The following is a 21,996-nucleotide window of genomic DNA, read 5'->3' on the forward strand; positions in this document are numbered from 1 at the left end:
CTAATTCAGAATTTTTATCAGTTTTTGGCGATTTTAGCTCAAAGAAATTTTTTTTTGCCGAAACATTACGATAGTGCATTTTCATGTATTTTTTCACGCTGAATCCGAATTCGAAGTCAGAATTGACAGATTGGCTGAAATTTTGAAGATAATTCCAAAAAACTGATTTTGAGTATTTTGAGTTTTTTGTTACTTATGTTTTTTTGCAATTATCTCAAAAATTTAAGCAAATCTAACAATTCTGACTTTGGTTTCGGATTCAGCGACAAAAAATGCATGGAATTACACTGTCGCAGTGACATTCAAAAATTTTTTAACTTTTTGATTTTATTTTTCTTTCTGAGCAGTTTTTTGAGTTTATCTCAAAAATAAGAGCCAATCTGATAATTCTGACTTCGGATTCGGATTCAGCGTGAAAAAATACATGAAAATAGACTAGTGTAGTGTCTCGGCCAAACAACTTTTTATTTTTTGTGTGCCTGTGTAATCAGATTAATAAATATAAGAAACAAAATATTTAATAAATAATTATTCGAAACAATTTTAAACAAAATAATTAATAATTTTAAATTAACTTATAAATAATAAAAAACAATATGAATAAATTAATTAAATAATAATAATAATAATATATTAATTAATTAGTTATTAATAATGTATTAATTAATTAATTATTAATATTGTATTAATTAATTAATTTCTAATAATGAATTAATAATTAATGTAATAAATATTTAAACATATTTTATTTATAAAATTTTTCATGAAATATTTATAATATTATTGTAAAAAAAAAAAGAAAAATTAATATTTTGTTTAGAAATATAATTTTTTCTAATTTCTACATTAGGAGATGGATTGTTAGTTTTGTGGAAAGTTCATAAGAACATTTTAATATTTCAATTAATTGAAAATATCATTGTTTGCTCACTTAGCATTCATGAGACTTTAAAATCCGTTAACAATGAAACGCTATTAAACTTAAAAGGTAAAAAAATTTATCATTCATTCATTTTCTTATTGTCCAAATAATTTGAAATTTTAATTATTAAATTAAATTACAAATAAATAAAATTAAATAATTTTAATTCACATTAAATTAAATTATATATTATAAAATTGTATTAAATTAATAAATAAACAATTTTAATTTATCTTTAATTTAATTCTAAACAGAGTTTTTAATTCCTAATCACCCGGAAAATTTTATATAATGAATTAATTTTTTTCATTTTTGAAAAAATAGTACAGAAGCGTTTCTAAGAACGATTAAATTATGTAATGTCGTTAATACAGAACTCTACTTTACCAACTGTAGGTAATAAAGATTTTTGCATTGCCGACAGTTGGTGATTAATAAATTAAAACTCTCCTTTACCGACAGTGGATAATACAGATTTCTACATTGCTGGAAATCGGTAACTAGTCAATTGAAGCTCTACTTTATCGACTGTGGGTAATGCAGATTTCTACATTGATGACAGTCGGTAATTAAATTATTTTTTTTCTGTTTTAGTTAAAACGGTGATTTCGACAGGTCACATAATTTTTTCAGTAATAGGAAACGAAAAAAGTAGACATATCATAGTCGCTGGTCCATCAGTGATGGAAGTGAAATCTTTAAAAAACAATTGCACTCCAGGCGATTTAATATTAACTGCAAACGCATGGGAACATTGCGCACCTTCGAATTATGAATATGTTATTAAGGCTGAAAATAGCGTTCAAGTAAAGAAGTGAAAATTTTTTTTTATTACAAATAATAAAATATTTAAATTATTTAATTTTGAAAAAAATATACAATAAACATTTTTCTGGTTGTTAATTATTATTATTATTATTATTATTATTTTTTATTATTATTATTATTATTAATATTATTATTATTATTTATAGATTATAGGAAGAAGAACAAAAAATTTTGTAAAAAGAAAAATGCCTTTTGAAATCAACACATTGTCAAGGAAAAAAGCCAAATTTTCAACTTCCTTTACAACTAATTTGTAAAATAATATAAATAATTTATAACTTTTTTTTCTACTCAAAAATAATTGATAAACAAATAATAATCATATTATTTATTTGATTTAAAAAAAAATTTTAATTCTATTTCTCTTAGATTGATACCTAAAACATTAATTCAAGATACATTTTCACATTTTGTGCCAAATTTTAGAAATTTCAAAAATGCGAATAATTATCAAAAACCATTTACAGGTAAAAAAGAAAATATTTTTTTTTAAATTTACTATTATTTTTGCAAAAAAAATTCACTGATTACCGACTGCCAGTAATGTGGAAATCTATATTACCGAAGTCGGTAAAGTAGATTTCCGATTGATTAATTACCGACTGCCAGCAATGTAGAAATATGTATTATCTACAGTCGGTAAAGTAGAGTTCTACATTATTGAGATTTAATAATTAACCGTGTTTATAACATATTTAAGCCTCTACACTAATTTTCAAAAAGGAAAAAATATTATTTAATAAAATTTTCAGGTCGATTAGGAATTACAAAAGCTGTTCAGAATGGAATTGGAGATAAATTAAAATTGTTTATAATTAATTCTGTTGTTAAGGAAGTAAATAATAAATTTTAATTTAATATATTTTTTTTTTTATATAGAACAAAAAAACTGTTATTTTATTATTAAATTGTTGATACAATTTCAGATTGAAAATAATCAATCACTTGACAATTTAACAGAAATTAAAAGAGTGACTATTCTTTCTGTCAACGTCAATCCACTTAAATCTTCAGTTCTCGAATTAATTAAATTTATTGATGATTGTTACATTCAAATATCAAAGTATTGTTTTGTTATTTTTTTCAAGGAAAATATATTTTTGATTTAAAAAAAATGGTTTTTAAATTCAAAACAATTAAAAAACATTTTTTTAAAACAAAAGTAATTTTCTTTCTTTATCCAGTATTATTGATGAGAATAATGGAATAATAAACGTTAATTTACAAGAAAATTTTACAAATTTCGAAATAATTTTTGGACTCGTCGATTGTTTCGACAGTACAGCAAAATTAGGATTAATTTTAGGACGTAAAATTTTAAATTTACTTAAATCAAATTTAAATTTGCATGAAATTGCCATTGGAGTTTCAACAGGTGAAATACTGTCAATAAAATTTATTAATTTTTCTTTTTTTTCATTTTGATTTCAGCTACAAAAGTAAGTTCTCATATTTACTAATTACTGACTGCCAGTAATGTAGAAATCTATATTACCCACAGTCGGTAAAGTAGAGTTTTTAATATTCACTAATTACCGACTGCCGGTAATGTAGAAATATATATTACCCATAGTCGGTAAAGAAGAGTTTTTGATATTTACTAATTACCTACTACTGGTAATGTAAAAATCTATATTACCCACAGTCGATAAAGTAAAATTTTACAAAAAGTAATTTTTTTTATTTTATTGTTATTTTTTATTAATTTCAATTATTTTTTAGCCAAAAAAAGTAACCAAATTATTCTATCCTTATTATATTTTTTCTTCTATAAATAGGTACAGTTTTTTGCAGTGTAATTGGTAATATATCTCGAAGGCATTTTGAAATTATTGGAAGTCCAATTGAGAAATCTGCACAAATTTCATGTATTTCAGTGAATAAAGTAATTTTTGAAAAAAAACAATAGAATAAAAAATTGTTAAAACATTTTTTTGAAAAATGGGGAAATTTATAGAAAAATCGAATTTAAATTTTTTTAGATTTGTTGTGATACTGATACAATTATGTTCAGTGAAATGCCAAAGGAATTATTTAAGTCAAAAGGATTAAAAATAATAAATAATGTAACAAAAGAATTTTTGTTTGAATATATTGGTGATCAGTAAGTTTTATTATCGAAAATATTGATATGTTAATAATAATATATAATTACCTACTGCCGGTAATTTAGAAATCTCCATTACCTACAGTAGATAAAGTAAAATTCTGATTGACTAATTACCGACTGCCAATAATGTTAAAATATATATTAACTACAATAGGTAAGGCAGATTTCTGATTGATTAATTACCGACTGTGGGGAATGTAGAAATCTAAATTGCCAACAGTCGGTAAAGTAGAATTCTAATTGACTAATTACTGAAAGTAATAAAAATAAATAAAAATAAATAATAATAATAATTATAAAACATTTTTTAGAAATGGATTGCTTATTCAACACCCGCAGACTCTTGATTTTATTTATCCAATTCTAGATCGATTTCAAGAAATGGAAATTTTTTCTGAAATTCTTGATGACATGAATGTTCAGAGTCGCAAGTATGCTGGACTTTTATTAGTGGTAAAAATAATAATAATAATAATAATAATTGAATAAAAATTTATTTTTAATACAAAAAGGAAAAAAATAACGAAATGTCAATTAATTTAAATAACAATGTCATTAACAATTTTGTTCAATTATAGTAAAAAAAATTTTTAATTTTTCTTTCAGGGATCGAGTAGAAGTGGAAAATCAAGACTTCTCGATGTTTACGTGACAATAGCAAAATCACGACAAATACGAACAATTGAATTGGATATTAATTATTTTTTTTCATTAAAATCAAATTCAGTTATTTTTCACATTTTAGAACAGGTTTTTTTTTATTCAAAAATAAAAATATAAATTTTTTTTTTTAATTTTACAATAATTAATATCTATTTTCTTAAAAACAGATCTTTCACTGTGAGGAATGTAAAACAATTGAGGAGAGAGAAAAAGTTTTGATAAATATATTATGTAATGTAATTATTGCTGATGATTTTTGTTATTTTAATAGTTTAATGAGAGTCAAATTTCCATTATCGAAACGTTATTGTTTTGAAACCGATTTGGAACGACATTTTAAGAGAGTTGAAATTGTTGAAGAAATTTTAAAAAGGGTAAAATTTAGCATATTTTACCATAATGAGGCTATTTACCGACTGTAGGTAATGTTGAATTCTGTATTACCTACTGTCAGTAAAGTAGAGTTTCTGATTGAATAATTACTGACTGTCAGCAATGTAGAAATTAACATTACCTACAGTCAGTGGAGTAGAATTTTTATTGATTAATTACCGACTGTAGGTAATGTTGAAATCTGTCTTACCTACAGTCGGTAAAGTAGAGTTCCTGATCGATTTCTTCTCCAGAATAATGAAAGGCTGTGCATAATATTAGACAACGTACAATTTATGGACACAACATCATGGCAGTATTTAATAAAATTAATGGAAATTTCTCACATTATTTTTGCAATGACAATGATTGAAACAAAAAATACAGACGATCAACAAGTACAATTAAATATCATGAATAGTGAAAAATTAAAAAAACATATTTTAGAGAATTTACCATCAAATTCACTCACATCCTTTGCGTGTCAATTTCTTAATGTCAATGCCATACCTCAACAGCTTGAAAGGTTTATTCAAAAAAAAAATTTATTTTATTTAATAAAAATATAATTTTACTTTTCACTGAAGCATTAAAAAAAATTCTCTTTTCTATAAGGCTATTAATAAAAAATAGTGGAAACAATATAGAATGGTGTGAATTATTTCTAATGTTAATTCTACAATCACGTGGTCTTAAATTTTTAACATTAACGCCAAAGCAAGCAAAAACAAAAAATCTCATTTTTCCGAATAATATTATGGTTTCGAAAATCCATGTCGATTTACTTTCAGACGAAGTGGTTCCGAAGAAATCATGGAAACATATGGATAAATTATTTGTTTGCGTGATAAATGAAAAATTTACTGGATATTCTGATTCGTTGTTGAATATTGATGGTATAATAATAATTCAAGCTTGACGAAGTAGAAAATAAAGTTAATTTTAACCTAAATAGATTTCTTTGTCAGTAGTAGGTAAAATAGATTTTTACTGTGCCGACAATCGATAAAATAGATTCCTGATGTACCGACAATAGGTAAAATAGATTTCTACTTTATCAACAGTCGGCAAAATATATTTCTGCCTTACCAACAGTCGGTAATGCGTCTTTCTACCTTGCCTACTGATGGTAAAGAAGTTTTCTACAATTTCTATACAGTTTATTTGTCGGTAAAGTAGGAATCTCAGCTAGCATTTACTTTTTTTCAAATTTTCCGAAAAATATAGGAAAAAATACTTATTACCTTGTATATCAACAGATATAAAAGAACAAATTTTTAAAAGAATGCTACCACATGAAAAAAAATTAATAAAATCCGCTTCATCCATCAATGATGTTTTTTCACGTGATACTGTGATGCATATTATGAAAAAATGCAATACATTTAATGCGGCAAGAGCAGTAGAATCAATGATTCGCATTAGAATACTCGAATGTGCTTCAATTCGAAGAAAAATTATTTCCACAAATGGAATGATGACATTTTCCACTTTTCGTAAGAGAAATTTTTCCGATGTACATCATTTAATTCAATGTCGATGCTATCAAACTGGTATTTATTTGATTTTGTTTTTAAACGTAAACTAACGTCTTTAAAAAAACATTTGTTTATGTAAATTTAAATAAAAAATTTTTAATTTCTTTTTTAATTTTTTCGAATTTAGAAGTTTTTATTACAAAAAATATGCCTCGGCGTGCTTACTGTAAATTTTTAGAATTTAAATCTACTGCTTTTCGTGAAAAAATTTGTTCCCTTCTCTCGATTGAGGAAAAAGAAGAATTATTGCAAAAAACTGTAAAAATTTTCGAACATAATTTTCGAAAATGTGAGGCATGCGGAGAAGGGAAATTTTTGAGAAATTATCCAATAGAGGTTGATCAATTATTATTATTTTCCTAAAGAAATTAAATTTGTATGACTGAAATAATTTTTAGTGTCATTTACCATCAGTCGGTAAAGTAGATTGCGTGTTTATCGACAGTTTCTCAGTTACCATCAGTCAATAAAGTAGATTTAATTCATTTTTGTCGGTAAACACAAAATCTGTTTTATCGACTGACGATAACGAAATCAAAATTATATTTATCTTGAATCCAAATTCAATTAAAAAGTCAACATTTTAATTATTTTTTTCTTTTTTAGTATTCAAATTCATTTTTTCGTGAAGTCAAAAAAAATTCCATCGAACCTGAACCTCAAGAAGGATTTTTACAGATAAAAAAATTCAGTCACATTGACTATCGAAATTGTCAATGTAACATTATCATAAATTCACTTTTTTGGAACTTCCCAATACATTTTAATCAAGGTGAAAAATATTTTTTTTTTCTTATTTTTTTATTATTTAATTATTAACAAATTGTTTTTTAGGTGAAAATAATATTTTCTTGATAAGATTTTTAATACAAATTGGCGCAGCTTTAGTAGAAAATGCGGAATTTGGTTATGGAATTAAAATTCTCACATTGGCCCTTGAAAAAAATAAGGTGACAATTTTTATTATTAATTATAAAAAAATAATTATTCTTTGGAATTAAGATTTTATTATTTTATTTAAAAAAAATTTTTTTTTTAACTATTTAAAAGTTAAATTTGTTTCAAAAATTTATTTATAATTTTAATTAAAAATCAATTTTAGATTATTTTAGATGAAAGTTTCAAATTAGAAACACTGGAAAACAAAGCTTCAATTCATTGTTTAATGGGTTAGTTTCTTTATTGATAAAATTGGAATCCTTTTTGTTGATATTTATTAATTACCGACTGTCAATAATGTAGAAATCTATATTACCTACAGTCGGTAAAGTAGAGTTCTGCATTAACGACGTTCAATAATTAACCGTACTTTAAAAGTTTCAAAGAGGTAACATTGGAAAATAAAGATTTATTCTTTAATGGGTTACTTTTTTATTGATAAAGTTGGAATCTTTTTTACCGACGGAAATATTAACTATTTTACCGACTGTCGGTAAATAGCTTAGATCAAACCCATATTTTATTTACAACAATTAAATAAAATTATTAATTTATTTATATTAATAAATTAATTTTAATTAAATAATTTAATATTAATTAATTAACTAATTAATTAATTAATTAATTATAAGGAAACGCTTGCATTAATTTGGGTCGATACCATTTGGCTACAAAAAATTATCTACAAGGATTGTCAGTTTATAATTATAAATACCAGACCGGAAATATTCTGTTAAAATGGAATTTAAAATTAGAAACTTTTCTACGACAAAAATTTATTAAAAGATTTATGTTGACAAGCTCGAAAAAAATTTCCAAGGATTCATTGAAAGTCGCTGAATTTTTACATTTGCTCTCAGTTTCTCTATTGGTAACTAAAAAATATAAAATTTCTTTCAAAAAAATTTTTTTTTTATTAATTTACATTTTTTAAAATGTATTAAAATTTTATTTTTTCATTTTTATACAGATGGAAGGAAAACAAATTTCTTCACTAAAAACTTGTCAAATTAGTCTAAATTTAGGTTTTACAAATACAAACCCATGGAATTTTTATGAAAAATGTCAATTATTTTTATCAGTTGCCAAAAATTTAGAACAATTAAAAAATTACCAACTTCTAGAAATATTAATTGAAAATATTTTTCTAATGATAAGACAAAAAGAAAATTGGTGTAATGTCGAGGAATTAATTGTCCTGGCAAATATTTTTTTTGCCATAATTAAAATCGAGTAAATAAAATAAAAAACAATTAATTTATAATATATATACATATGTATATAATTAAAATTATATATTATAATAATTATATTAATTCAATTCCATTTTATCCAAATTATAGGTTCCGTCGAGGAAACTTTGCAAAAACTGTAGCAATTGGTACAAAACTTTTACGACTGACGAATATTTTACATTTATATCAAATAAAGCTTATTGCACTTCCTTTAATTATTGAATCAATGGTAATAAGTTATTTTTATTTTATTATTTCAAATAATATGTAAAAATATAGAATTTATATTTAGATTTAAAAAATAACGTTGAAAATCTACTTTACCGACTGCTGAAAAGGAGGGTTTCTACTTTATTTTCAGTCGGTAACTTAATTTTTGTCATGTATTTACTTTATCTTCGGTCGGTAATAAAGATTTCTCCTCTACATACATGTAGATAATACAATGATGTGGAAAATCTACCTTACCGACTGCTGATAAGCAGGGATTCTCTTTTATCTTCGGTTGGTAGTAAAGATTTCTCATCTATATACCTGTAGATAATAAAATTTCGGAGAAAATCTACTTTACCGACTACTGAAAAGAAGGGACTCTACTTTACCTTCAGTCGGTAATTTAATTTTTGACATTTATTTTTAATTTCTTAAAATTTTATTTATTCAGATGCGTCTTAAACGATTCAATGAAACTGTGGATCTAATGCATGAACTTTTTTATTTATCACCGGCTGACAGTGATAAATCGTCTCTTACTTGGTACTACGCTCTTTCTGTTGATCTTGTTTTGGATGCTGGTATCACATTAGAATCATATCAAAATTGTTTAACATTCGCTGAAAAAATAATTGGTACCTTTTTTTTAACTACTTTATTTTGAAAATATAATTTATTAAATGCAGATGAAAAAAATAAATATTTTATAAATATTTTATATTTTTGTTATTAATTTTAAATGGAATTTTTAAAATAAAATTTTAATATGATTTTGCCTTAGACAAAATATTTCCTATTGTAAGAGATCCTGAGGGCAAAAAGCGTCTAATTGTTTCAATACGAACTTGGCAATTAAGAAAGTAAATTGTTCATTTAAAAAAATTTAATTGTATTTTTTTGTTTATTTTTGTAATATACAAGTCTATTTTAAATTTTCGGTTAACGCTTTAATTACTATTTTCAGTGGAATTACTGTCAACGCATTTTTGTCACAATCTGTGAAAACTTACATAAATCTACTTGAAATTGATGAATTATCTCAAATTATAACTACATGTAGGGTATGAAAAATAAAAAAAATTTAGTAATTATTTCACAAATCAATTGTTTTTTACTGCATTTTCTATTACCTACTGTAGATAAATTAAATTCCTACCTTACCGACAGCTGTCAAGAAAGGTTGCTACTTTATCTTCAGTCGGTAATGAAGATTTCTTTTTGTTTTCCAAACTGAATTATTTTGCATTAAATATTTAATTGGTTATCAATTATTAATTAATAATTATTAGTAATTATGAAACATTGTTTAATTAATAATTATAAATATTTAATACTTTTATCCTTTTTAGATTCTCGAGTGTCTTTTATTGACTTTAACAAGTTACATTAATCTTGGAAAATATCTAGAAGCTGATAAATTAACTGAAAAAATTGCAAAAATCCTAAAACTCCTAGAAAATGAAACAGAAACAAATATTTTCATTACACCACGATTACATCTATTAAAAGCTTATTTATGTTTAATAAAAAATAAAAAACTTTCAACAACCTTAAATTTATGTAAAGCTAAAAAGTTGGCGAAAAAATATGGTAATCACATGGATTTAGCTTGGATAATCCAAAACGAAAAGGTAACATTTATTAATTAATATAATAATAATAATAATAGTATTATTATTACTATATTATTAATAGTAATAATATTAATAATTATTAGGGTTTATTACCGACTATAGATATATTAAATCCCTACATTACCGACAGTTGTCAAGGTAGGTTGTTACTTTATCTACAGTCGGTACTAATTTTTCTTTGTTATTTGGAACTATATTTTTAATTTATTTTTATTATTATTTATTATTATTTTATTTATTTTTTATTTTTATCGATTCATTTAAAAAACGTAGCAAGCACTATTACGGTTTATTACCAACTGCAAATATGTTAAGTTCCTTACCTTACGGACAGTCGATAAGGTAGGTTGTTACTTTATCTGTAGTTGGTAATAAATTTTTTTTGTTATTTGAACTGTATATTGTCCTTTATAAATTATTTTTATTTTTATCAATTATAATAATTAATAAAATGGATAATTAAAAATATTTGAAAAATAGATGTGGAAAATCGTGAATTATAAAAATATTACACCATATTGGATTGAATATATTGCAAATAATGATGGAATTAATTGGAAATATGTTGAAAGTCTCAACATTTATGAATGGTCAACAATATTGTATCCCATGCCAATACCTAATTCAATTATTTAAATTAAATTCAAAATCAACGAATTTTGTGAAAATATTCATTATTCACTGAAAATAATTTAATTATTAATAATTATTTTTTGCTATTTATTACAAAATAGTTACAATTAATTTTCATTTTAATTAATAAAATTAGTTTTATAAAAAAAATAGTAAAAATATATATGTTTTGTCAATTTGAAAAAATTTAATTATTAATTACTGAGATGTTGAAAAGTCTTCTAAATTTTCTTTACCATTGACATTATTTTGTAATTCTGTTTGTGACTTTCTTTTCCTTCCAAGTATCATTTTCTCCAAAACTAAAATTGGTGATTCAAAACATAAACTGAAGATAAAAGCAAGTGGAATTGATAGTATAAAATCACTGAAAGAAATGGAAATCTAAAAAAGAAATTTTTTTTCAAAAAATAAGTTTTTAGGAATCTTTTTTATTAGCAGTCGATAAGGTAGATTTCTGATTATCATCAGTCGGTAAAAAATACTTACAAATTGAATATCTGAAAAATAAACATTCACTCGTGTTGTACTCTCCAATAATAATTGTACCGAAGCATGAACTAAATAGATGCAATACGATAATTTTGCCAATGGTACAAAAATTGGCAACGATAAAAATTTTGTTATTGGCCCTAGAAAATAATGAAAATTTGCTTTTAACTAAGGGAAAATTTTTTTTAAATTAAAATAAAAAAAAAAATTTTTTTTGAAAATTTTTTTCCAGTTAAAAAAAAAATTACATACCTCCACGAATATTAATAGACGTGTAAATAATCCAAGACACTCCTAAACCCCAAATTGAACGGGCAATACTTCCAAAAATTATTTCAAAACTTATATTGTATTTGTAATCTTTTCTTTGACAATAAATAACGCCAAGAGTACAAAATATAAAACTCGCAGCAGTTCCAATCCAACCCAAAATTTCAATTTTCTAATAAATTTATACAATTATTATTATATATTTAAATTTAAAAAAAAAAATTTTTTTAAATTTTTATTTTAAAATTTAATTTCTTAAGGCTAAAATATAACTTTCAATACCTTTGTAAATCTTATATTTTGTTTGACAATTAAGTATCCAAAAAAAATTCCCACAAGCCAAGGACCGGCTCTTGTATAAGGCACTCTATAAACGGCTTCAAACATTTCCATACTAAAAAAATGGTGAAATATTTTTAAATTTCAATTACCGACTGCTGGTATAACAGTTTCCTGTTTTACCTACGGGTGATAAGAAAGGTTTCTGCTTTACCATCAGTAGGTAATTAAGATTTGTTTTAAATACCCCCTTTTGTATACATAGTTTACTGTTGATCACCGTCTGTTGGTATGACAGTTTCCTGATTTACCGACAGCCGGTAAAAAAAGGTTTTCTGCTTTATCATCAGTTGGTAATAAAGATTTCTTTTAAATACTCCTTTTCGTATACCTAGTTTACTGTTGGTTACCGACTGTTGGTGTAACAGTTTCCTGATTTACCAACAGTCGGTAAGAAAGGTTGCTGCTTTTTCATCAGTCGGTAATGAAGATTTCTTTTAAATACCACTTTTTATATACTTTACTGTTAAAAAGATACAAATTACGTACTTTCTTTCCGCCATGAGATTATACGAATATTCATTTACGCCTATAATTATTCCAGTTGTAATTAAATTTGCAATAAAACTAATAAGTAAAATTAATAATCCAATTTTTGGTTTTATTGCCAATGGATATAAAATAATTGGTGAATACCAAAATAATTGCATATCAACTGCCAAATACCACAAGTGAGCCAAACACTGAAAATAAAATTTGTAAAATTTAATTATAGTTACAAAAAAAAATTATAATTATTAATTTTCAATAAAGAAAATTATATTTTTATTTTCAAAAATTTTTTAAAAGGCATTGGAACTTTAAAAATTTAAAATTTCTTATACCATTACGTGGCTGTTGATAAAATTTTGCAAATATAAAAGAATTGTCCACCAACACTCGTCACATTGATTATAAATTTCATAACTTTCACGAAGTGGACCAGAACCAATGTGTGGCACAATAAATATTGTAAAAACCAAAAGCATTCCCACAGCTGGTGTTAATCTTATTGAGAAAAAATGAAAATTCACTTTAAAATTTATAATTATTAACTATTGGCTTTGTAATTTCCTACCACACCGATGGTTGGTAAAATAGAACTCTACTTTACTATCAGTCGCCAATAAAAATAATTTCAAAATTATTACTATTATCAACTGTTGGTTTGGTAATTTCCTACTATACCGACGGCTGTTATAATAGAAATCTACTTTACCATCAGTCGGTAATAAAAATAATTAAACTTCTTACCTAATATAACGATGAATGTAATATTCAAAAATATTAGTACTTCCAACTTTTTCAAATTTTTTCAAAAAATGATATGCCATTAGAAAACCACTAACTGTAAAGAAACTATCAACTGCATAAGGTGCCAGTACCATGTATATTGAATCCCAACTGGCAAACCACTAAAAATTTTTAGAATATTGTTTTAAAAATTAATTTATTTATTTGTTAAATCATGTCTACTTTACCTACCGTCGGTAACTAACCTCTAGGGCGTGCAGTTTATTAACAATTGTCATTACACGTGTAGCATAGGTATGACCCATTACAACCCATGCAATACTCAATACACGAATTCCATTAAGTACCGGTATTGAGGAATTATTTACTTTTGTATTTAAAATTTTCCAACTAGTTCGACGTAATGAGAATGGTATTAAAGTTTTTACAAAAATATTGTTTGAATCTCTCGTCGCATAAAATATATCGAGAATGGTACATCCAATTAAAATTAAAACGTAAATTACAATGAATGATCTAAAACAAGTAATTCTAGGGTTAGTGAACGATCTACTTTATCGACAGTTGTTACTGCAGGTTTCTACATAACCATTGGTCGGTAATAAAAAATTAAATAAATGCAAATAAAAGGATAATATACATTATCGACCGCTGGTTAGTTAGCGATCTACATTACCGACAGCAGGTAATGTAGGAAGCTGCTTAACCATCAGTCGGTAATAAAAAAAACCCGTTAATTATAGTAAAAAAATTGTCAATAATAAAAGAAATTAAATAAAAGCAAAAAAAGGGTAATATACATTATCGACCACTGGTTACTTAGCAATCTAATTTTTATCATCTTACAAAGCGATTATACTTCCGTTTGACCATTCCAGTGTATCAATTCTCGAGCATGTCGTTGATTTTAATTCAATTCCAAATTCATGAATATCTGTTATGTTATTTATTATTAAATTTAGTAGTCGATTAATATCTGTTGCATTGCATATTGACGGAACACAAATTGAAAGCATTGGCATTATTTCTTTTTTATTTGTAGAAAGTGAGTACATGCAATGACGTCCACGAATTAATGATCCATTTTTATTTACATTAATTGACAAACACTCGTCGTACATTCCCAAATCGATAATATTGCCAACTAATATTCCCGGTTGTAATTTTGAAGTTGCATCTGCCACTGAATTAAAAATTTCTTTCATTATAATTTTTTTAAAATTATTTTCACTATTATAAATATTATTATTGTCGTTTTTCCTATTATTATTATTATTATTTTTATTACTGTATCGACTGCTGTTAAAATAGAACGCTACTTTACCATCAGTCGGTAATAAAATTGTTTATTATTATTATCAACTATTGCTTAATTAATTCCCTACTATACCGACTGCTGTTAAAATAGAATACTACTTTACCATCAGTCGGTAATAAAATTGCTTATTATTATCTACTATTGATTATTAATTCCCTACTATACCGACTGCTGTTAAAATAGAAAACTACTTTACCATCAGTCGGTAATAAAAGAATTGAAAAAATTATTATCTATTGTTGGCTTTCTACTTTATCGACAGTTGTTAATGCAGAACATTTTTTTTATTATTTACTATTTTTTACTATAACAATAAAAAAATTTTTAATTATTTCATTAGAATTTTATTTACTAACTTTGATATGTCCATAATTCGCCTTTCTTTAATGATTTTGTAAATTGATAAAGTTCCTCATAACATGGATTAGAAAAATTTATTTCAATTTCTTTTGTCAATGATGATGATGATGATGATGATGATGAAATGCGTTGTTGATGCTGTTGTACAATGTTAATTAAATTTTGCACTTTTGTAATATTTAATTGATTTTGAAAAATTGATAATGAATTTTTTATTTGACAAAAAACTATTATAATTTTTATGATTATTAATATTGAAAAATTCTTATGAGAAAAGATCATTTTTATTGAATCTGTTTAATCCTACTAAAGTATAGACAACAATGCATTATATAAAATGAACAATTTTATCATTTTGTCAACTTCATATTATTATCTTATCAATAATTTTCATATTAATCAAGTTCAATATAAAACATATTTATTGGATTAATTTTTTAGTAAAATTTAATTATTTTTGCGTAAAAAATAATATTGATAATAAAATTATTGATTTTTTTTTAAATTTATTTTTAATTCTATTATTTTGAAAAAAAAGTTTCATTAAATTACCGACGATAATTTCTGTATTAACAACTGTCGATAAAGTAGAGAGTAACATAAAAATTCAAGTAGGGTTCTGTATTACCAGCTGTCGATAAAGTAGATTTTTAACTTACCAAAATATATAAACAATAATGACGTAATAAATAAACAAATTGACCAATATATAAATGATAATTAAAGGAAATAATTTCAATAATTTAAAAAAAGATAAAAAATTTATTTTCCTGTGAGAGATAAAACTTTTTTTTTTGTTTATTGTCGTTTAATAAGACATAATTTTCATTTAATCGATTCATTGATTTTGGAATTTTTGTACATACAACATTATTATCATAATCAGTGATTTATCTCTTGTTCTACAGAAAAAAAATTTCTCTCAATTATTATTTTCTTATCAATAAAAAAAATTTTCGTCAAGTTACCATGAATACCTTTTGGAAGATGTTATTAATTTTTCTAACACTATTAAAATTAATTTCATCATCGTCAATAAAAACAAATGAAATTGAAAGTTTTTTTAAAATTCTCAAACCCAAAAATTTAATGGAAATTTTTATAAGTGAAAAAAATAATTCCAATTGCATTAATGATATTTCGTTTGTAATTAATGAAATAAAAAATTCAACAACTAATCTCAACACTATTTGGGCATTAAAAAGTAAGTTTTTTGAAAAAAAAATGAAATTTGTTTAATATAATTATTTTAATTTTTAGTAAAAATATTTAAAAAAATTTTTTATTTTTTTTAAGTGTTGGATTCGAGTACAAAAATACCATCTGGTTTTTTAACGGGAAATTTGGTTGATTTGGGAATGTTCGATGAATGTATTTCAATTTTAAAAATCAAAAACGAAAAAAAAATTCAAGGTCGTCATTGTTTATATTCTTTTAAGTTAAAAAAATTTCCTTTTCCATTGACATTTGCCATTTGTATTCCTTCGTCTTGTCATGAACAGGATTTAAAATTTCTTTTTGACAAAATAAATAAAAAAATTAATGAAACGGAAAATTTTACAAATTTCACAATTCAAGATTTTTCTGCAACTTGTTCGATTGTTGGTAATAGAGAAATAACATTTGGAACTATTGTCACAATGTAAGTAATTAATTAAGTAAATTTATAAAATTTTAATTAAAAATTTTTTAATTTATAAATTTTAAATTGCAGAAAAAATTTTCAAATTAAAAAATTTTGTTTTTCAGTGTCATATTGGTAATAATTATTTTTTTCCTACTAATTTGTACCTTTTTTGATTATGCTGAGAAAAATTTGAAATTTATTTCCAAATGTAGTAAAAATTTAGCAAAATTTTCCCTCATCAAAAGTAGTGCAAGAATATTTAATATAAAACGCAATTATAGTAATAATAATAATTCACTGCCTGTGATTCATGGAATTCGAACATTAAGCATTTTTTGGATTATTTTTGGTCATTCATTTACTGCACGATTATTTACACCATTTGTCAATTCATTGTACAAATATAGAGTAAGTTTTAAAAAAAAATTAATTTTTGCAAATTATTAGAGTAAATTAAAAGAAAAAAAAATTTTTTTTTTCTTTCAGTGGTTTACATATCCAAATAGTTTGTATATTTTTCTGGCACCATTTGCAGTTGATACATTTTTTGTTATTAGTGGATTTTTGATGACTTATCTTGTTCTCAAGGAATTGTCACATGGCAAAAGATTTAATATATTTATATATTATTTACATCGTTACATAAGGTATTTTTTTGATAATAATTGTAAATATAATAATTATTAATATTTTTACGAGGAAAGTGAAAAATCTGCGGTATATTACCTTACAAAGGTAGAAATCTACTTTACCGACTGTTGGTACAGTAGAAATCTACGTTACCGCCTGTCAGCACAGTAGAAATCTATTTTACCGATTGCCGCTACTGTAGAAATCTATTTTACCGTCTGTCAGTACAATAAACATCTATTTTTACCTACTAATGGTAAAGTAGAAATCTGTTTTTTAACTCTTTGTAAATAACTAATAAAAATTCTATTTCGCTGTCTGCAAGTAATGTACATTTCTACATTGTCGACAGTCGGAAAATATTCAAATAGGAACTCTACTTTACCGACTATAGGTATTGTAGATTAAAACATTGCCTACTGTCGGTAATGAACCACAAAAATTATATTTCACTGACTGTAGTTAATGTAAATTTCTACATTGCTCGCAGTTGGTAATTAGTTAATTAGAAACTCTACTTTACCGACTGTAGGTAATGTAGATTTCTACATTACCTACAGTTGGTAATTAATCAAAAAATTCTATTTCACTGACTATAGGTAATGTATATTTCTAAATTGCTGTCAGTCAGTAATTAGTTAATCAGGAACTCTACTTTACCGACTATTGGTAATATAGATTTCAACATTACCTGCAGTCGGTAACTAACCATAAAATTCTATTTTACTAACTGCGTAGGTAATGTAAATTTCTACATTGCTGGCAATATTAATCATAATAATATTTGAATATTTTTTTTAAAGATTAACACCAGTTGTAGTGATGTTATTATTAATAACAATTTTCATTCTTCCACATTTGGGATCTGGTCCATTGTGGGAAAGAGGACTTAATAAAATGTTATCAAATACATGTAGAGAAAAATGGTGGACACTTTTAATTTATATGCAAAATTATATTCGATCTGATATCGAGGTATAGAAAATTTTTTCTATATAATTAAAAAAAAAAAAAATAATAACGTTCCCTTTATAAATTCGTATGAATTTTTAAAATAAAATTTTTAATTTATTTTTAAAATTATTAGTGTTTAGGTCACACTTGGTATTTAGCGGCAGATATGCATTTTTATTGGCTCTCACCAATAATATTACTTCCATTGGCAAAAAAACCAAAATTTGGTCTCATTATATTGGGATTATTATTTATTATTTCACTAATGATTGTTGGTATTTTAATATCAATAAATGGATATGTTTCGACATTGTATTCAAATAGTGTCACGTAAGTTTTTAAATATATTAAATTTATAATTATGTGAAAAAAAAAAAATTTCAAAACAATATACCGCAACTATTTTTTCTATTTTATTTTTAAATAAAAAAAAAATAAATTTATTTAATTAATTTTAAATAAAAAATTTTTAAAAATAATTAATTTTATTTAATTAATTTTAATTAAAAAGTTAATTAAATATAAAATTAATTCTAATTAAAAAAATTAATTAAATAAAATAAGTTTTAATTAAAAAATTAATTAAATAAAATTAATTTTTTTTTTAATACTTCAAAAAATTTTTGACAATTATTATTGCGCGGTTTCACTGCAACTTATTTTAAATATTATTCGATTAATATTAAATTATAACAAATTAACAATAATTTTTGCAATTAACAAGATTTTATCGTCTTTTTTTCATTAAATATCTATAGATTAGATAAGGTGGCAACGTCTTTTCGATTTTTCTACACTGTCTCACATACCAGAGCAAGTTCTTGGCTCGTGGGAATATTTTTAGGTTATGTTGTTCATTTGAAACCGAATTTTCTCAACAAGGTTTTTGAGTTTTTTTTTTTAAATAATAAATTTTAACTTAAAAAAATATATTTCTATCTTTATATTTTTTTAAATAAAGATTTGTATATAAATAAATTATAATTGTTATATTATATTATAATTATATAATTATTTTTAAAAAAATTTATAATTATATAAAAAAACGTAGGTAATTTTATAATAATAATAATAATAATAATAATAATAATATTTTAATTTAAAAAACGTTTTAATTGAAAATAATTTTTTTTTTTGAAGAAAATTTCGTATCTCGGATGGATAGGCGCTTTGGGATGTTTTACATTTTGTATAATTGGACAAAGAATTGTTTTAGAAGAAACATATAAATATAGTTCAACATTCGAAGTGACTTTTGGAATGTTTTCACGACCAATTTGGGCAATTGGAATTTCATGGATTATTTTTACATCAATTTTTGGTTACGGTGGTATGTAATTAGAAACAAAAAAAAATAGGGGGTGGTTAAATTTTTTTTAACGATTTTTTTTCCTTTATACATTTAGTTCTTTAGGGAAAATTTAATTTCTTTTTTTTTTTTTTTTTTGCAGGTTTCGTGACAAAATTTCTATCACTTCCAATTTTTGCCCCTTTTAGTAAACTTTCCTATTGCATTTACATTGTTCATGCAACATTTCAAATTGCAAAAGTCAACACTATTAAAACTGCTGATTATTTTTCTGAATTTCCAATGGTAAAAAAATTTTAATTTTTAAATTTATTTTTAATTAATTAATTTAATATAATATTAAAAATTCAAAAATTAATTTATTTACTTTAATTATTGCGTTTGTATATTAAAATTCAATATTTGTTTTAGTTCCTCTACTTTCTCAGTGAATTATCAATGACAATAATATTGGCTTATTTTTTCTCAATACTTTTTGAATCACCAATTATGGTTTTGGAAAAAATGGTATTCAAGAGGAAAAAAAATAATAATTTACAATCACAAAATTTACAGCAAAGTGATATAATCATCAATGAAGCTAAAAAATCGTAATTTTATTTTAATATTTTATTTATTATAATATATGAATTTTTTTTATGAAATAGGTATTAATTTAATTTAAACTTTAAATTAATTTTAATTTAAATTGTAATTATTATTTTTATATTATATTTGTTAATTGAGACCGGGTTCAATTTTATATTTGGCAACGTTTCGGTTACTTTGTTTACTGCCAAAATCAAGCTACTTTATATAACAAAAATTATTAAACAAATTAAAAATTAACATATATAATATTATAATAAACAGTTTTTTTTAGTAGAAAATACAAAAAAATGTTTTTTATATAAAATTAATAATTATTACCTAGTTTTAGAAATTGTGAATTAAGCGTCTGAGAAAAATCAAAATTATACAATTTATATTTTAAAACTTGTACCGACGATATAGTTGTTCGGAATGACCGAGGTAAACTAAAGTGCATGAAGATGACTAGAAATATAAATCATGAAAAAATGTTAACAGACTTAGATAAAAGTAATATAAAAATTATTTTTTTATTAATAATAATTAATTCCATTTTATTTGGTAATGTAGAAAATTTTTTAAATAATTAAATTTCTTTGTAATACATTTATAACATTTAGTTAAAAAAAAAAAAATTATTTATTGTAAAAAGAAAATATTGATTTTTCCTAGACAAATAGAAGATAAGGAAAATCAATAAATTCCACAAATATTGAATTACTATTTCAAAATTTCCCGCCTTATATTCATAATAGATTATAATGGAATACGCGAGTCAATTCTTAACCTATAGTAAATTATTTTATTTTTTTTATTTTTCAATCATTTATGTACAGATATGATTCAATATTAAAATTTACACTTAGATTAAACATATGAATTAGAAAAAATTCATAGTATAATTTTTTTTGCAAATTTTTTTTATATTTTTCATGTAAAATGCGTCTCAATTTTAAATTTCAATAAAAAATATTCATTTTTTAAAAAGTTATCGTGATTATAAAATTTTTTTTTCAAATATCTCCTATTATATATTAAAATGTTTAATTTATCATCCTTGTAACGTCACTTTTGGACAAGAATTTTTGTTTTTTAATTTTTTTTTTAATTTGCAAATTTGCTTTGGCGATGTATAGATGATTAAAATGAAATATACATTTTTGGTATCTACGAATGTTGATTTGGCGATATTAGAATCGCAACTAAAAATATAATAAACTTAAGAAAGTATAATCATTTAAAGAATTAAAATTGTACAATAATAATCAAAGCTAGTAAGCAATATGATTTTTTTGCTTTAAATAAAATTATGCATGAAAACATTATTCAAAGAAATTTATGTATAGAAAATAACTAACCATATATATTTCAAAACCTATATGTCGTATTGTACTACGCAATTTTTAATATTAAGAGAAAGCAATCAATAGTGAAATATTGACAATGTTGCCAACTTAAAAATTAATAAGAAAAATACAAATTCTAAATTGGCACGTTTTTGACCCTTTTTCAAAATAGGGACCTTCTTGTTTCTGTTTCTGAATTGGCACGTTATTGCGTTAACACGGTTTATATAATTAAAAATTAATAAGAGTTGTCGCAAATTATCAATGAAAACGTAGGACTGAATTATCGAAAAAATTTTATACAGCCGCATTGATAATAAAAATAATAATAATTAATAAATTTTCTATTGAATGACTATTTAATTTTAATAATATTCTCTTGATAAAAATCCAAACAAGTCAAACTACTGCTGAAAACAGTAGACAAGAATGTTCGCCAAGGATAGTGGAAAAAGTGTGTG

General features: G+C 23.5%; 5 protein-coding genes across 9 annotated transcripts in view; 4 read left to right on the forward strand and 1 right to left on the reverse strand.

The window, feature by feature from the left end:
• The window catches only part of LOC127277575 (adenylate cyclase type 10-like), a 45,033-nt gene extending 41,925 nt beyond the window's left edge, over window positions 1–3,108 (forward strand). For 2 of the 3 annotated variants that reach the window (XM_051298822.1, XM_051298823.1), the window contains 6 exons: window positions 851–988; window positions 1,517–1,728; window positions 1,897–2,003; window positions 2,120–2,217; window positions 2,503–2,585; window positions 2,677–3,108. In XM_051298822.1, the coding sequence (XP_051154779.1) occupies window positions 851–988; window positions 1,517–1,728; window positions 1,897–2,003; window positions 2,120–2,217; window positions 2,503–2,585; window positions 2,677–2,859 (821 nt within the window). In that variant the 3' untranslated portion in view covers window positions 2,860–3,108. The remainder of the gene's footprint in view (window positions 1–850; window positions 989–1,516; window positions 1,729–1,896; window positions 2,004–2,119; window positions 2,218–2,502; window positions 2,586–2,676) is intronic. The other variant, XM_051298824.1, reaches the window with a different exon arrangement.
• Window positions 3,109–6,568: 3,460 nt separating this feature from the next.
• LOC127277588 (uncharacterized) lies at window positions 6,569–7,563 on the forward strand. Its single transcript, XM_051298843.1, has 4 exons — window positions 6,569–6,769; window positions 7,040–7,205; window positions 7,268–7,383; window positions 7,546–7,563. Exons 1-4 carry the CDS (start codon window positions 6,581–6,583, stop codon window positions 7,561–7,563), a joined length of 489 nt encoding a protein of 162 aa, XP_051154800.1. The 5' UTR covers window positions 6,569–6,580.
• On the forward strand, window positions 7,543–11,111 carry LOC127277470 (uncharacterized). The gene is made up of 9 exons (XM_051298627.1): window positions 7,543–7,602; window positions 8,005–8,243; window positions 8,343–8,605; window positions 8,716–8,836; window positions 9,272–9,455; window positions 9,602–9,680; window positions 9,785–9,881; window positions 10,170–10,451; window positions 10,935–11,111. The coding sequence occupies exons 1-9, from the start codon at window positions 7,599–7,601 to the stop codon at window positions 11,088–11,090; spliced, it is 1,425 nt and encodes a 474-aa protein (XP_051154584.1). The 5' UTR covers window positions 7,543–7,598; the 3' UTR covers window positions 11,091–11,111.
• On the reverse strand, window positions 10,978–20,769 carry LOC127277468 (O-acyltransferase like protein-like). Of its 3 annotated transcripts, XM_051298623.1 has the most exons (11): window positions 15,096–15,412; window positions 14,268–14,604; window positions 13,667–13,937; window positions 13,422–13,582; window positions 13,013–13,175; window positions 12,678–12,871; window positions 12,132–12,243; window positions 11,832–12,021; window positions 11,577–11,719; window positions 11,324–11,471; window positions 10,978–11,135 (listed from the first exon to the last, which is right to left on the reverse strand). In XM_051298623.1, the coding sequence occupies exons 1-11, from the start codon at window positions 15,379–15,381 to the stop codon at window positions 11,104–11,106; spliced, it is 2,037 nt and encodes a 678-aa protein (XP_051154580.1). In that variant the 5' UTR covers window positions 15,382–15,412; the 3' UTR covers window positions 10,978–11,103. The 3 variants fall into 3 exon arrangements, with proteins under 3 accessions (XP_051154580.1, XP_051154581.1, XP_051154579.1); XM_051298624.1 differs by lacking the exons at window positions 10,978–11,135; window positions 15,096–15,412 and adding an exon at window positions 20,529–20,769 and having other exon boundaries at window positions 11,146–11,471; XM_051298622.1 differs by lacking the exon at window positions 10,978–11,135 and having other exon boundaries at window positions 11,146–11,471.
• Window positions 16,084–20,499, forward strand: LOC127277469 (O-acyltransferase like protein-like). Its single transcript, XM_051298626.1, has 10 exons — window positions 16,084–16,303; window positions 16,396–16,741; window positions 16,849–17,134; window positions 17,213–17,373; window positions 18,160–18,331; window positions 18,444–18,640; window positions 19,069–19,192; window positions 19,451–19,640; window positions 19,762–19,904; window positions 20,031–20,499. Exons 1-10 carry the CDS (start codon window positions 16,087–16,089, stop codon window positions 20,211–20,213), a joined length of 2,019 nt encoding a protein of 672 aa, XP_051154583.1. The 5' UTR covers window positions 16,084–16,086; the 3' UTR covers window positions 20,214–20,499.
• Window positions 20,770–21,996: the final 1,227 nt, after the last annotated feature.

The sequence above is a fragment of the Leptopilina boulardi genome, unplaced genomic scaffold (assembly GCF_019393585.1).
Source record: "Leptopilina boulardi isolate dan_hultmark-lab unplaced genomic scaffold, ZJU_Lbou_2.1 LbouV2_169, whole genome shotgun sequence".
Classification (NCBI taxonomy): Eukaryota; Metazoa; Arthropoda; class Insecta; order Hymenoptera; family Figitidae; genus Leptopilina; species Leptopilina boulardi.

Coding starts and splice junctions, on each gene's coding strand:
- LOC127277588 (XM_051298843.1), top strand. CDS start 6,581: ATGCCTCGGCGTGCTTACTGTAAATTTTTAGAATTTAAATCTACTGCT. Junction 6,770..7,039: donor TGAGAAATTATCCAATAGAG/GTTGATCAATTA, acceptor TTTCTTTTTTAG/TATTCAAATTCATTTTTTCG. Junction 7,206..7,267: donor CCCAATACATTTTAATCAAG/GTGAAAAATATT, acceptor ATTGTTTTTTAG/GTGAAAATAATATTTTCTTG.
- LOC127277470 (XM_051298627.1), top strand. Junction 9,681..9,784: donor CGAACTTGGCAATTAAGAAA/GTAAATTGTTCA, acceptor TACTATTTTCAG/TGGAATTACTGTCAACGCAT. Junction 10,452..10,934: donor GGATAATCCAAAACGAAAAG/GTAACATTTATT, acceptor TTTGAAAAATAG/ATGTGGAAAATCGTGAATTA.
- LOC127277468 (XM_051298622.1), bottom strand. CDS start 15,381: ATGATCTTTTCTCATAAGAATTTTTCAATATTAATAATCATAAAAATT. Junction 13,583..13,666: donor ATAAACTGCACGCCCTAGAG/GTTAGTTACCGA, acceptor AAAAATTTTTAG/TGGTTTGCCAGTTGGGATTC. Junction 13,176..13,421: donor TACATTCATCGTTATATTAG/GTAAGAAGTTTA, acceptor TTTCTCAATAAG/ATTAACACCAGCTGTGGGAA.
- LOC127277469 (XM_051298626.1), top strand. CDS start 16,087: ATGTTATTAATTTTTCTAACACTATTAAAATTAATTTCATCATCGTCA. Junction 19,193..19,450: donor AACCGAATTTTCTCAACAAG/GTTTTTGAGTTT, acceptor TTTTTTTTGAAG/AAAATTTCGTATCTCGGATG. Junction 19,905..20,030: donor ATTTTTCTGAATTTCCAATG/GTAAAAAAATTT, acceptor TATTTGTTTTAG/TTCCTCTACTTTCTCAGTGA.